The sequence below is a fragment of the Apus apus genome, chromosome 3 (assembly GCF_020740795.1).
Source record: "Apus apus isolate bApuApu2 chromosome 3, bApuApu2.pri.cur, whole genome shotgun sequence".
NCBI lineage: Eukaryota > Metazoa > Chordata > Aves > Apodiformes > Apodidae > Apus > Apus apus.
In genome coordinates this window covers 35,034,312-35,048,982 of record NC_067284.1, presented here as the reverse complement: position 1 = coordinate 35,048,982, position 14,671 = coordinate 35,034,312, and the positions used below count along the sequence as shown (strand labels likewise).

The following is a 14,671-nucleotide window of genomic DNA, read 5'->3' as shown; positions in this document are numbered from 1 at the left end:
ATGTAGGTGTTGCTTAATTTGAACAATGAGAACATATACTAGAGGAGAAGTCACTTCCTGACACAATTTTGCCTTTAAAATTGATGTTTCATATTTATGGGGTTAATTGGAGATGCAGAGAAGTTCAGTGTCTCTCTTCTCAATTCCTTCATGAATGTCACAAATTCTGCAAATAGCAGAACAGATGCATAAAGAGGTAACCAACTAAAAGCATGAAAAAGTTATTTCCAGAGATGTCACTACTTGGCCAGTGATCAGGAGGTTTCCCCAAAAAACGTTTTTGAGCTCCATAAAGATTGAATATCTTCTGTGAAGTGTTGTCCTTACATGCTGGCAAGACAGACATGCAATTACAGAATAGATTTACATCTTAAAAATCAATCTACACTCACAGCAAAGATCAATTCTCTGTAAACTATGCTCAGATTGCAATAAGCACCCTTGAGACAAAGTACTCTAATAAATTCTGAAGTGTCCCAAAATGTTAAATTAAAATGAGAAATTGGAGCAGGTGCAAAAACCGTAGTTCCATTAACCACCTGGAAATGTGTTGGTTTATACAGCTGTGGATTTGCTTCCTGCATCTTTCCTGCATCTCACTTCATATATTTTGAAAACATAGATAATGAAAATAGTGCTAAACTACTATAGCAATGCTTCCAAAATGAGTAGCAAACAAGCCGAAGCATAGAAAGCCTTGCAACCCTCTCTAACGTGTCTGCCATTGCCAATACAGGAGTTATCAAATAGTTTAAAATCATGCTTGGGAAAGACTGGGAAAGCAGTGCCTATGGCAAGAGGAGAATTTATCATGAGAAATATTTTACCATGGGAAGATTTTTATCATCAAATTTTTAAACTTCTTAATTTTGAAGAAAGAATTAAAACAAAAACTACTCTCTAAATGTATACCCTCCAAACTTTTAAAAAAGTCTAAGACCAATCACAATTTAGTGTAAATAAAAAAAACGTTTCTCTTAAATAATTTTAACTGTGGGATATGAGACCTGATGGCCCAGAGGTACCTTTTTCAATCCTGTGTTCATATGGTGTGTTAGGAATTAGAGAACATTATGCATTAAAGTAAAAGAACAAAAAGAATATAATAAAACTAGCACAAGTATTTTGCCTGGGTAATTTAAGTTGGCCAAACAGATGTTTTGGAAAGCAAGCTTCTCTAATTCTCTAATTCTTTACTTTACCTAAAGTGAAATTTTAATAGCCAGCTTCAAAACCACGTATACATTTGGCCTCTGTTAATTACTTCATCTCTCTACATATAGGCAGAGACTCTTACCGTTATGCTCTTGTCATTTGAATCACAAGTGTGCAGTTCTCTGCTAAAAGCCAGAATGGTATGTGTGCTGTTTTCCATGGCATATTCTAGATGGTAATCCTGTTGAGGGTCCTTTTTCAGTACCCTGTTTTCATCTGTAAAATAATCCTGTTGAAAAGAAAAGGTAGCCCAGTTTTAAAATGTAATATTAAATTTAAAATGAAACTTTATGTCCCATACTGAAGTCCCTTAAAACACACCTTGATAGAAGCATCAGGGGTTTGTATCAAATTATAAATTTGAGGCAACATTTAACATTTTTTATTAAAAATATTAAGAAAGCAAGTCTCCTTGATAAGCAGCTTAAAGAATGTTTTGAGCAACTTCAACAACACGTTGCCTGCACTTAACTGTAGAAATAAAGGCTGTACTCAACAACCCAGCAGCCTGATTTATCATGACTGGAGTGTCATGAACTTTGGGTGGAATAACAGAGAGAATGAATTTCACTTAATATTCACAACTTTTTCTTTCTTCCATACAAAAAGCAAACCTCTTGAATTAATATTGACTAGAACCAGAAACCCTATGGCTTAACTGGCAGGGAATGTGCTCAGTTGACACAAAAGGTGCTGGGAAGGGGGGCTGTTTGTAAGAAAGAGGCAGCCCATCTGGGATTCAGCAGCAGCACGGCACAATGGAGGAGCGGCCGCAGTGATACCTTATTAATTCCCTAAAGGATCATTAGGAGCTGTAAACTTAGGCTTAACCACACCCTAGAAATTCATATGCATGCAAGAGACCACATGCACACCAGTCAAAAGTTCACAAGCTGGTCTGCCTTTTATAGACTTACAAAAAACTGCACAGCCAAATATTTAATTAAGGTATGTTGATTTGGATGAAAATTTGCACAAAATTATTTCAGTCACAGTGCAGTTTCAAGGCAGAAAAGGGTAAAAAGTGGACTACTTTTTAGCAGTATGAGATTATTCAGATTTAATTCTGTCTTGCCAAAACTACTGAAACAGTTTGGATTTTTTCAGTTCTGGAACAAATCTAAATTTCAAAAATTTTGAAAGGTACCAAAAAGAGGCCTTCATTTCTTCTCAGCACTTCTCATGACTACAAATGAAGGAGTACATATGTGAAAGAATAAACATATAGAAAAATAATCACCAAAAACAGCAATAGGGGGGTCTGGGACCTGAAGTTGTATGCTGAAAGAAAGGGGACAGATGAGTTATGTTTGTTTAGAGAAAAATTTTTGCGTTTGCTTTTCCAGAAGAAAATAATGGGCCTGTTTTGGGATGGTACTTGAAGATGGGTACTTTATGGGATCAAAATTCTCCACTTTTTAATCCGCCATCAGAGCTTGGAAAGAGGCAGTGTACCTCTATATGTAATACCATCCCTGCTCTGAGACCACTCTTCTATGAAATTTCCACTTCCATCCTAAAAATAGCAAGGGCTTGTCTGGATGAGAAAAGCAATCTTGTGGACATCAGCTTATTAAAGTGTGGTATCTTTGCTGAAATGTTACATTAAATTGGAGGAAGGCACCCTTGTATTAGAATAAGCAGCCACACATTGAATTATTGAGGAATACAAATTCAGTAACAGCTTTTCCTCATGTAGACAGATTGAAAGTCTTTGCCTGAACCAGCTGTGAAGCAAAATTCAGAAATGTGAACCAAAGTCAGGTATGCACATTGAAATTTTGCTGCTAAGCTTCACCATTTCTTAACAAATCCAGAGGATACAGCCATAACAAAAAAAAACAAAAACAAAACAAACCAAAACAAAATAAACAAACAAAACCACAAAAACAAAAACACACCAAAACACAAACACACAAAAAACCCTCTTGTTTTTAAACATGAACCATGACTTCCAGAAGCCTTTGTGAAGAACGCAAAAATAACTTGAAAAAATGGTGTAATTAAGGTATTAACTCAGATGTGCCTTCTTAATGTGATTGTTAGTGTAATTATTTGTCTCGCCTGGATGATAGTCAAGGACGGGTCAAAGCTCTGGCTCACTGTGAGGGGGTGATTTTGTGGCTGCTGGAAAATGCTCTGGGGATGGTGTTCACAAGGCCAGACTGAGGAGAGGACAGTGCTGGTTCCTGCAGGAGGAGAGTTTGCTGCCTGCCCCTGCTGTCCCTGCCCAACAGCACCTCGTTCTGTAATTCACCCTAAATTATTTTGTGGGTAGACGCTAATCTCACCAACTAAAGTTAATCTTTCCCGTGTGAAAATTTCTGTGAAGGAATGAATTCCTTCATCTGCCTGATACCTGCCACCTTGAAACAGCCCTTGAAAATCAGGCTGCTGAGAATACTTGGGAAGCAAATTTATGTAGACAGAGGAAGACGTAAGTGCAGATAGAATCATAGAATGGTTAAGGTTGGAAGGGACCTTAAAGATCAACAGGTTCCAATCCCCCTGCCATGGGCAGAGACATCTACCACTAAACCAGGTTGCACAAAACCTCATCCAGTCAGGCCCTGAACACCTCCAGGGAGGCAGCTTCCACAACCTCCCTGGGCAACCTGTTCCAGTACCTTACTACCCTCATGGTGAAGAATTTCTTCCTAAGCCCTTGGAACATCTTCATGGCCCTTTTCTGGACCCTCTCCAAATTCCCCACATCCTACAACTTCACTGCATGCAATGGAACTGCCCTAGAGGAATCTAGTGTGAGTATGCTTGCCAAGAGCTATTTAGGAGTTAAGGAACTGCCTCTATTACTATTTTTATTTCCTTTGTTGAAAATCATCCAGATGTTCATCACAAAAATAAAATCAAATAATGCAACACAAAAGCTTCTGAACAGCTCAGAATTTTATTGCTCAACCTCACATAAGAAAATGGTTTGTTTACCAGTGTGAAGGCAAAATAAGGCCACCTTGCCAAGGAGACACTGATCTCTCTCTGTTCACAGAGAAGATTTTAAGTCAAACTATGCAGACTTTGCTCAATTTACTAATCATAGCTTAACAGCCTTTAAGACCTGTTTGTGTACAAAAACATAATGAAAAAAGGGAGACTAGCAAAAAGGAAGACACACTGACAAACTCTGATGCCAAATCCTCTTCAGCAGTATCTTGGAAAAGTAAGAAAAAGTTAGTTAGAGATATATCTATGTCTTTCTACATTTTCTGTGCTTCTTTTCAGACTGGAAATATAAGAATAAATGAAAGTCCTGCTCCTACGTCACAAATGCAATTTAAACCACCACATTTGGACAACTTACACTCCATTTAAGTCCTGTGTCCAGTCAAAGGAGAAAGCTGGGTACACCTGAAGGCCTTTGAAAAGTGACTTAATAAAGCCAAAGGACAGCACAGAGGATGGATCCACCAGAGACCAGGGAAATGACATGAGGCATCTGGGCTTCAGCTGAACTGAGGGTATCTAAATACTGTTTGAAACTCTCTCAGGAGCAGACTTCAGTAACATAGAACTCATCTAAATTAATATGTTTCACTCATGTAAGTGCTTCAATATCTATCATAGGTGGTCTGAAATGTAGCTCATATTACTATATACAAATACTTCACTCTTCCTCACAGGTAGGAAAGCACTGTAATCACCACTTTTGCACAGATTTGGTTTTGCCATCCCATTTAATTAATTAGAAAATCTGTGTCTTTTTGTAGGAAAGATTATCTGCAATAATTATCAAGTCCTGAAAATTGAATTTCTGAAACACTCACAGCACAAACCAGAAAACATTGATTTATGTACTGATTTGGCACTTGCATCCAGATTCTTCAGTTTCTTATACACACAGAAATTTATATCATACATTAAATGTAGATAAAAGCTGTCAAGTTTAACATCGACTTTAAAGAAGTTACAGAAAGAAAAAATAAAGGTGAAATTCCTATATTTTTTCTAGTAAGAACATCTTATTTAAATAGTACATTTTTGAAACAAAGTTTTGGAAGTGTTATTGATCATGCTACTTAAAAACAAAGATGTTATTTTTATTTCAAAATTTGCTTCTGTAAACTGTTTGTATTTGAACCATTTAAAGCTTCTGCACTCCCTTTGATTATATGGCACAAACTGGCATTTAAAACTCCAGGCTACATTGTGCCATCAGTCAAATAATTAAGCATCTCCTTCCTCCAATTACCTAGAAGTTGAAACAACATATGGAATATGAAAAATCTTCCTGACAGTACAAATTATTTTATGTTCTTTTCCAGATGTGAAGCCGATCATGTTATAGTGTTTCTCAGATCCCATTAACCTCTCTCCTTCTTTTAAAAAAAAATAATTTTATATATATATATATATATGTTTTGCAGCATATATGGTTTCTGATTGCTGCTTTACAAACAGTCAGGCAGAATAATTTCTTATGGATGTGAAAAGAGGCTGTTTTATTCTTTGAGAATGCAAGCACAGCTGCAGAGGGAAGCCTGACCCCGCCAGCACCACCAGCTGTCATTGCAGGCTTGAACAGGTGTTTATAGGAGTCCCTCCCTAAATCTTTACAATGTACAAGATTGCTTTGTTTGTGATATCCATTTCCCAACCTAATTATATACAGCACCTTTCAACCTCAAGGAGCATAAAATAACTTTCAAACTGTGGCCTCATCCAGCAATGGGCCTTGCAGACTGGGCTTGCCAGCATCACAGTCATATAGACATAGTACTTAAGGGGTATGGGTTAGCTAAGGACTTGTCAGTGCTAGGTTAATGGCTGGACTTGATGATCTTGATGGTCTTTTCCAACCAAGGCAATTCTGCGATTCTATGATCTCTGCCACTGGGATTTATAGACACTGCCCTTCTCTAACTGGGAGAGCACTGCCATTGCAGCAGAGATTGAACACCCTCAAGCAAGTAAAGGGACAAGTCAGGACTGGGAAATGAGGGAAAAACAAGCTGTTTTGCAGCTATTCTTCACCTATGGTCTGTAGCCAAGCCATGGAGTTCTGAATATCCCCAAACTACCAAACTGATGCCTAAGACCAGGGCTGCAGAGAAGTCTGGAGAAAGGAATCAGGAAGCCAAAACCAAGAGGAAGCTGATGCAGGAAAGCATCTACCTGAGTACAAACAGGATGGATAATGCGCTACAGTACACAGAAGAACTGACCAAAACCTTGGTTTGAAATAAGCACCAAGCTATGCCTTCCTAGGTTTCCAGAAAAACAGCTGTGGTCAATATTTGCCTTTTTTTTTTTTTTTTTTTTTTTTTTAGATTTTTTATTGTTGCATTCAATTTAGATGGAATCCTGCTGCTCATGTTTCCAGCACACACTGGATGGTACCATCAAAAAGGAGCTGTTTTTACATTCTATTTGGCAAGAAGCAACCAGAGCATGAGTTTACAAATAAGCAAACCAAACTTCTTGGCAGCCTCAAATAAATTTCAGCTTGAGCTACAAGCAGAGATCTTACTATGCTCTTATGTTAGGGAAAAGCAGAGCCCACCCACAGAAAACTAACACAAAGCAAGAGTCTGAAAGCATCACTGCTCCATATGAGAACACCTTGAGAGCATTCCAGTTGACCTATCCAATCTTGGGATTGGCCCCAAATGGAAAAATATCCACAGAAAGGGTGCAGCAACAGCAAACAAGCAGCTGCAAGAAGTTCCTAAAGCAGTGGGGATGGGTAAGTTTAGCTGCTGCCCTGGAGAAGTCTGTTTGAAACTCATTTACTGATTTTTCTTTTTTCTTTTTTTTTTTTTTTTTTTTTTAACCTATGTGGCAGATTAGCATGAAATGAATTAGTGGTTGCTAGGAAGTGTGTATCTCACTCAGAGGGGCAGTTTAGAGAAGCTCTGCACAATTGCTGGTACAATTCTGATTAAATTGGCCAAATTACACCGGAGTAAATGTGGGTTATTTACTTCAGGTGTCCAAGTAACTTTGACAAGGACAGAAAAAAATTATCTGTAGCTAATAATTATGGGTGCTGGCTGCATTTTAAATACAGACATACACATAGACACAAAGATGCATTCTTCACTTGTGTATTTACAGAAACAATGTGTGTATGTGTGCGTACATGTACAGATCATTTCTTTCCAAGAAGAGGGTGTGTATTTCTTACACATGAAACACACTTTTTACCCAGAGACCTGTATTTCCTCATTCAAACTATAAGTCATTTGAATACACTTCAGCGTGTTTCTTGTATCTAAAGCTGCCCCGGGCAGCTTCCCAGGGCAGCTTCCCAGTAGCCTAGAGCCTGCAGTAACGCCCCTTGTTTTCTGCGGCATTCCTGGGAGATATAAAAATATTGCTTTCTCCACACACAAATGGAAAACACGCAAATGTGGAGAACTCTCAGACTTAGCACACAAAGGTGTAAGAAGCACAAGCAGTTAGAAGCTGAAATACAGTATTGCTTATCAGTGTGGATATGTAGTTTGCAGCAGAGTCCCAAGGATCTGAGTCTTTCCATCCAGAATAAATGTTGATTTAAGAGGCTATATTCCAGTTATATCAGAAGCTATAAGGCTATCTTAAAGGCTCCACTAATACAAACATACTAGACAAAACATGTAGCAATGTGTTTTAGGGAAAATAAAATCTGTAAGTGGGAGATACTGCATGATCAAATCTCACAACCGTACTTTATCACAAGGAGCATTCCTTACACAGAAGCCACATTTAACCAGTACAAGTTTTCTTGGTTTAATTACTTTAATTACTCCAATTATGAGGAAGTTTTTAAAACACTTAAAGGATTTTCAAGCACGAGAAAATCTCCCCTCTTCTCTCTCCTACTTCTACTATACTTGTTTTTACAGATAATTAAACCATCCCCCTGTTATTTTAAGCCTCTGCATCACTCGTGGTGGCTACATTTCCATCCCGTCCCAGGTACTTATTTCTGGGGAGCTGTATGAAAATTTAATTCTCTTGATGTTTCCAAAATCCAAAGGACAAGAAAATATACCATTAAAAAAATACAACAAAACAAAACCAAAAAAAACCCCACCAAAAAGCAACCCACCCTTGCAAAACAGACTCCCAAAGCCTGCAAAACACAAGAGCTACAGAATTCTTCTCATCTTTTGTTCACCAACTGTTGCTTCCTTGTCCTAACTATTGTACCTCTGAAAGGGAAACTACAAAGCACCCAGCCCAGTGAGATGGACACTGCAGTGTCCCTTTATGCCCCACAAGGAAGCCCAGAGGGACTCATTAGTCATCAGGAGATTTTGCCCCAATGCCCAAAGGCATGAAATACCTCCAACAAAGCCCCAACTGAGATATGTCCGTGTGGCACTTGCTTTGCATCTCTCTTGGGCCCTTTCAAGTTGTTTTCTAAACACTTCTTTTGTTGCTGTTGGCATGAGTGCACTTAAAAGCAGCATATAGTTAAGTACAGAGAATGCTCACTGTTTTCTGTCCTTTAAAATCTCTTCCAAGTACTTCCCTATGAGCAATTAAGCTAACTCTATGGGATACATTCGATAACAGATATTCTTTAGTTTGGGCGACAGTTAACAAGCAAGGCTGTAATGAATAATAAAGTACTTTTTAGTGACACACAGTCCCTATTCACCCTGAGTAGGAACTATTTTTGTGCAAGTTCAACAGAAGATTCTAACAATGCAACCCTCTTGTATAACTTGCACAAAATAGGCATTCATCAAGGAGGATTCCTCTCCCCAAAATGGGGCTCTCAGCAGCTACGTGCTGTGGGTGGGGATGCACAATTCCAGACAGGGGTGGAGACCAAGGAAAAGGCATGGGTCTAGCATGAAAAAGCATGCTGTGTCAATTCATAAGCACAATAGAGATGCATTTTAAAAAATACATTAAAAAAAAAAAAAATAAAAAGGAGGGGAAAATACTAGCTAAGGCTGCCCCAATAATTTTTTTATGAAGAGCAATGCATACTGTAAGTGATCATGGCAGTATTTCAAGGTAACATTTTGCTAAGTAAGAACTCTCCTTCAAAGTCCACCCCCTCCCTGTAGAGACAAAGGCAGCTCCCAGTTTTCCAACACCAGACCCTGCTGGTATCTTCTACCTGCCCTCAAACACACCCACCCCAACACCACATAATCTGCCATTCTGTCACCACAGGGCCCTCAGTAATATGGGATAATGATTTGTTCACTGATCTTCCTCTTTTCCTCCTTCTCCTTGACAGAGGTGTGACCCTCATGACAATAGAGTAAAGCCATGCATGTGTGTATATATGTGCTCAGGCACATGTGCGCATGTCCTTTACATCCTCCCAAAATATGTCTAGGTTCCCATTCCAAATACTAAACTTCTGAAATGTTAGAATAGTAAATGTGTAATTCTCTGATCATTCAATGCTCTCCCAAAAACTCCTGTGGTACACCATGGAGGTTTGGTCTTCTCTCATGACACTGAAACACTTTCCACCTTGATATATTTAGAAATAACTAAACCTCAGACTTTCAGATCATTTTAGCCAGACAAGCTACAGCTCACACATGGAAAAGTGGACCAAAAAGAGTGACTCTTTACACCCAAGTTCAGGATATTCCTTAAAACTGAGAAAGCAAAACCCCATCCTGCATATCCAGAAATTTAAGTCACCACAGCTTTTTTCAAGGAACACATTGCCTGCTGATGGTAGGAATAGCATCTCATTGTTCTGAGAGGATGAAGAATAAATGCCAGAGGAAACGTTTTTACTCTTCTCTGAAAATGATCTGGATGTTGTCCTCTGTCTCAATACACCTGACCTTCTACAGACCAAGGAATATCAGCTTTTACCTTTACTGACAGCCATAGTCTAAGTACATCTACATGTTGGCTCCCAGGAGAAGACTCCTTCCTCTAAGGACACTTTCTATTTTTAAAGGGAGAGAGAGAATTTACGGGAGGATGGGGGAAAGAAGCTAAATTCTCCCAAGAGACTAGTAATTTCATTGCCCACTTCAAAGGCTATAAAGGTGTTTCAGAACATCTTTTGAAAATCAGGCCACTAACAAGCACTGCAAAACTTTCAAAGAAACCAAAAAATGACCCTTCTAAGAGTTTAGACCACGATGCACATTTTCCGACTGATGATCATGGAATAAAAACATATTTCTAAAACCAAAAAGAAGAGTAAGTTCTTTCATTATAGGGTGTACATATTTTATAGACTGCAGCTAGGCATAAAACCACATACTTTCAACAGTACTATCTATGAAAAATTCTTTTTAGTAGTAAATAATGTAAATGATGATGATGATGATATACCCTTAACACATAACGTGTTTTTTAAATATTGCCTGTCCTTTACTCAACACACTGTATAACTGTGTGTCCAGTAAAGGGAAGAATTATATATTAATGGAATAACATTCTAGAATAAGTCATTAATTTTATAGCAGTTCCTGCTGAGTGGCCAGAAGAAGCCTTTGGACAAATTTTGTTTCCTAATAGTCATTGTTTCCGGCCTTTCCTTGTCGGTGCAAGTACAGAAATATTTGAATTGAGCAACATTTCTAAAGAATTCAGACAGTTTAAAAAGAAACCTTCATGCTTAGAACTGAAGAAGAAATGGGAATGAAGAAAACCTCGGGTTGCAAGCAAGCTTAACAGATAGAAGTGATTCTTCTGTGCCGGATATACCCAAAAGTGCAACAAAATAGCTCCTAGCACTTAGCATAGCAGATGTTCATGTGCAAAGTAAGAGTTTCAGGAAAAATATGAGGTGCTGAGTAACAGGAGGTGCTTGCCCCGGTCTTTCCTTCCCTTTTCTATCTCAGTTGTATTTGTTGTGGCATGTTAGTGAAGAAAATACTTGGAAGAAGAATGGAATTTGTATGGAGCCAGTTTTAAAGGATGCTGAAAACCTGAGAGGTGCTGAAAAGAGCCACAAAAGTGTTTCGAGTGCTGGGGAAAATGTCCTGCAGTGGGATACTCAAAAGACCTCAACTGATTTATTTTATGCAAAAGAAAATTGAGGAATGACTTGATTGCAGCATATAAATAATTTTATGGAGGCAGGAGGAGGGTGACGAGACTTTTCCATACAGAGGAGAAAACACATAGCTGGAATCTAACCCCAGACAAGCTAATGCTGGAAATCAGGAACTGCAAAGACTTACCAGTGCCACAAACTGTCAAGAGAAGTGACAGATCCATCACTGGATGCCTTTACACTGGGTTTGGATGCCTTTCTAAAAGGCTTGCTTTACCCACAGGATCTATGAATTAACCAAGCACAGTTTGTGTTTCTTTTAATAGTTAATAGGTGTATCTTTTGAAGAGTAAGGCTCCAGCAAGCCCTACATTTTATGAACTAAGAGCTCATTGCTTGATAACCAGAATAGTGGGGTTTTTTATTATTATTAGTGATTTACTTAGACTGAGGTTTTCATTTAAAAAATAGCTTTGTTTTGAAATATGGAGAAAAAATATTCTGAAAATCATCAGTCTGAAATTAGATAACACACATATTTGCCTAAACTTTACATAGTGAACTAACAGGGAAAAAAAGGGAAGTATATACACTAAAAAACTCCCTTTTTTTCTGGAAAATGTTTGAATTTACAAAATCTCAACAAATAGTAAGGAGAGCATAGTAAGAATTTAGTTTTCAGATTCTTAAATGTTAGTAAAAACCCATCTTCTAAAAGCAAAATCTCACAAAATTTAAGCAGCAGCTTCAAAGATCAACTAGCTCTAACAAAATTAAGACAGACAGCTTCTCCTAGGCAGCACGCTAACAGCGGAGTGTCACACTGCTCTTGAATTGCCTCTCTAAAAGTTATTCTTCAGGCAACTGGGAGGCGACAAGTTGTTATGCCAGGTCTGATTCCCCTTTCACTCACCCCTGGGACAAGCTGTCTTTGCTCCCCTGGCCCCAGAGCAACTCCTCCAGGCTGGATCTCAGGTCACTGAGAGGGGCTGGAAGGTACAGGTCCCTTCCCCTCTCATGGGTCCTACTCCACCAGCCACCGGTACCTCTGGGAGAGGATTCTTTATTGAAAGCACCAGCAGAGTCTATGTCCCACACTCCTGTTCCCAGACATAGCTCTGGCAATATCTAGACAACTACGGAGACGTACATAGAGAAATATGCCAATATAGTTGGGCTGCTCTGAGGTTGCTTTGTCAGAGCAAGGACAAGTACCAGAAGCCCCCGTTGTTACTCTGTACGTTATTTTCAAAAACTGGGTCAAAACACCTCCAGGTGAGGACAGGAGGAACGTCAAGGACAGGAGCAGCACCAGCTGTGCCCCAGCAGACGAGTAGGCTGGGAAGCTAGAGGGATCCCAGCCGGCGGGGAACCTAGAGGGATAGTGCCCTCATGCCGCTGGGATTGCAAAAAGGACGCTCGGGCGGCACCAGGACGGCCAAGCTCACTTGTTTGCAGCGACAAGCTACGGTCAGGATGAAGGTAAAGGTGCTGCAGCTCATTGGGAGAGACTCTGCCAGCCCTCCCCTCTTCTCGGTCTGGGCTCAGAGGGCCGGCAGGGAGGGAGCGCCCGAGGAGTGAGAAAAGTGCTGCTGCATTTTTTGGATGAAGAGGAAGGAAACCTGACACCTTTGAGAAACCCATGTAGAAGTTTAGAGGGAAGGTTGGCAGGGGCAGGACCAAAAAGGAACGGTTCCTCCGGGGGAAGAGGAACGCAGAACAATAGGGATAACCAAAAAAGCTGGAAGGAATTAGAAAAGAGGTACGGAGATGCGGGGCGAGGAGGCTGCAAAAGGAAGGGGGACAGGGAATAGGGACGTCCCGAGAAAGAAACAGCAGGGGGAACGTGTGAGGACAAAGAGAACTCAGGACGCGGGGCGGGAGCGGGATGCGGGAGAGCTCTCCCCCGGCGGGCGTCGGTGGCTAGCGGGCGGGGGAAGCAGCCGGGCCTTACCTGCAGGTAGGGCTGGCCCCTCTCCACGCCCCCCACCACGATGTCGGCCGAGGCCATGCCGCCGCTGGCCGAGAGCCCGAAGCCCAGGTAGCCGCGGGTGCGCACCTCCAGGAGGAAAGCGAGGGAGCTGCCGCGGCGGCCCCAGCTCAGACGATAAGCGCCCGCGCCGTCCAGCACCGCGCTGTGAGGGTAGCTGCGCGGCGGCCCGGCGACACACAGCATCCCGCACAGCATCCCGCACAGCATCCCGCACAGGGCCAGCCCCCAGGGCCGCAGCCGCCGCATCCTGCCGCCGCGCACCGGCGGCAGTCTCTGTGTCTGCTTGTGTGTGTGTGTGTGTGTGTGTGCGCGGTGTGCGCGGAGAAGGGGGGCCGGGTGCCCCGGTCACTCCGCCCCCGCTGCGGGCGGCACCGTGCCGGCCGGCCCCGTCGGGGCAGCGCGGCCTCGGCAGCCGCTTTGTTCGCTCCCCGCCCCGACCCGGCCCTGGCGGCCGCCCCCGTTCCCCCTGGGCCGCCCGTCGGGGCTGGGCTGGGCTGGGCCGTGCCAAGCCCCGCCGCACCGGCAGCACCTGCCGTGCTCCCGCCGCGGCTGCTGGGGTCCCGCGGGGGCCACCCGGGTTGACGCTCGGTGTTCGCATTAAAGAGGGGAAACCCTCCTCCTGACCAAGGGAGCTGAAAGGAGGCGGCGGGCGGGACACCTCTCCCCCCTCCTCCCCGCCCCGGCCCCACAGGAGGTTTAACTCCGGTGGAAGGGGATCCGCGGGAGGAAGCCGGGAGGCAAGCGAACGCCTTCGAGCTCTCGGCCGCTCCTTCACTTGATGTGATGGCCTAAAAAGGAGATACCCCGTCGGGAGAGTTACTTTGACTCCGTTGGTGGAAAACGGGGGCTCCCCGAGTGATTTGCATCGACACGGTTCCAAAAGCACAGCTCAAAACCGCACCCGAGTCCCTTGAGATCCCCGCACCCGTCCCCAGTGCCACCATCACTTGGTCAGCCTGGCCAAGCCGTCCCCCACGCTCCCCTTCCCCTCCACACACCACCACTGCGGCAGGAAAGCAAAGATCAGAAACGTGCTTTTTTGGAGGAATGTTTCCAAGGTCCCTGCAAATCTGGAGGAAATGAAAAAATAGCATAGCACCCAAACCGGGAAAGTCGTGGTGCACAAGAAGTCATATTGGCCCTTGAAAGCTCCAAGAATCAGTTTTAAAATGAAGTTGCTCTGTTCGAGCTGTGTTCTGTTCATGTTAAAATGAGAGAGAAAGAGCCTGATACTCAACCAAAATGAAACAGTAATTCTATGAAAACCAATGAAACCAGTACATAAGGGAAATTAAAAATGCTTCCTTTTTAGCCTTTTGCATGAAAATATTTCACAAATTATCACTGGGGCTTCCAGAATATCACCACCTACTGTGATCTGACGAATACATCAAACTACAAAACAACTTCTAGAAAATAAAATGCTTAAAGCATCAAAGCACCAAAAGCACTTTCACCTAAAACATAATAAGAAATAAGATAAAAACAGTAATGAGATATTGGTGAAATGAAAATATTTTTAAGGG

The 14,671-nt window shown here is 41.9% G+C and overlaps 1 protein-coding gene across 1 annotated transcript in view; it reads right to left on the bottom strand.

The window, feature by feature from the left end:
- The window catches only part of MOXD1 (monooxygenase DBH like 1), a 54,427-nt gene extending 41,020 nt beyond the window's left edge, over positions 1–13,407 (bottom strand). The window contains exons 1-2 of the mRNA XM_051614288.1: positions 13,107–13,407; positions 1,298–1,444 (exon numbers count right to left, since the gene is read on the bottom strand). Of these exons, the coding sequence (XP_051470248.1) occupies positions 1,298–1,444; positions 13,107–13,391 (432 nt within the window). The 5' untranslated portion in view covers positions 13,392–13,407. The remainder of the gene's footprint in view (positions 1–1,297; positions 1,445–13,106) is intronic.
- Between the last annotated feature and the right edge of the window lie 1,264 nt (positions 13,408–14,671).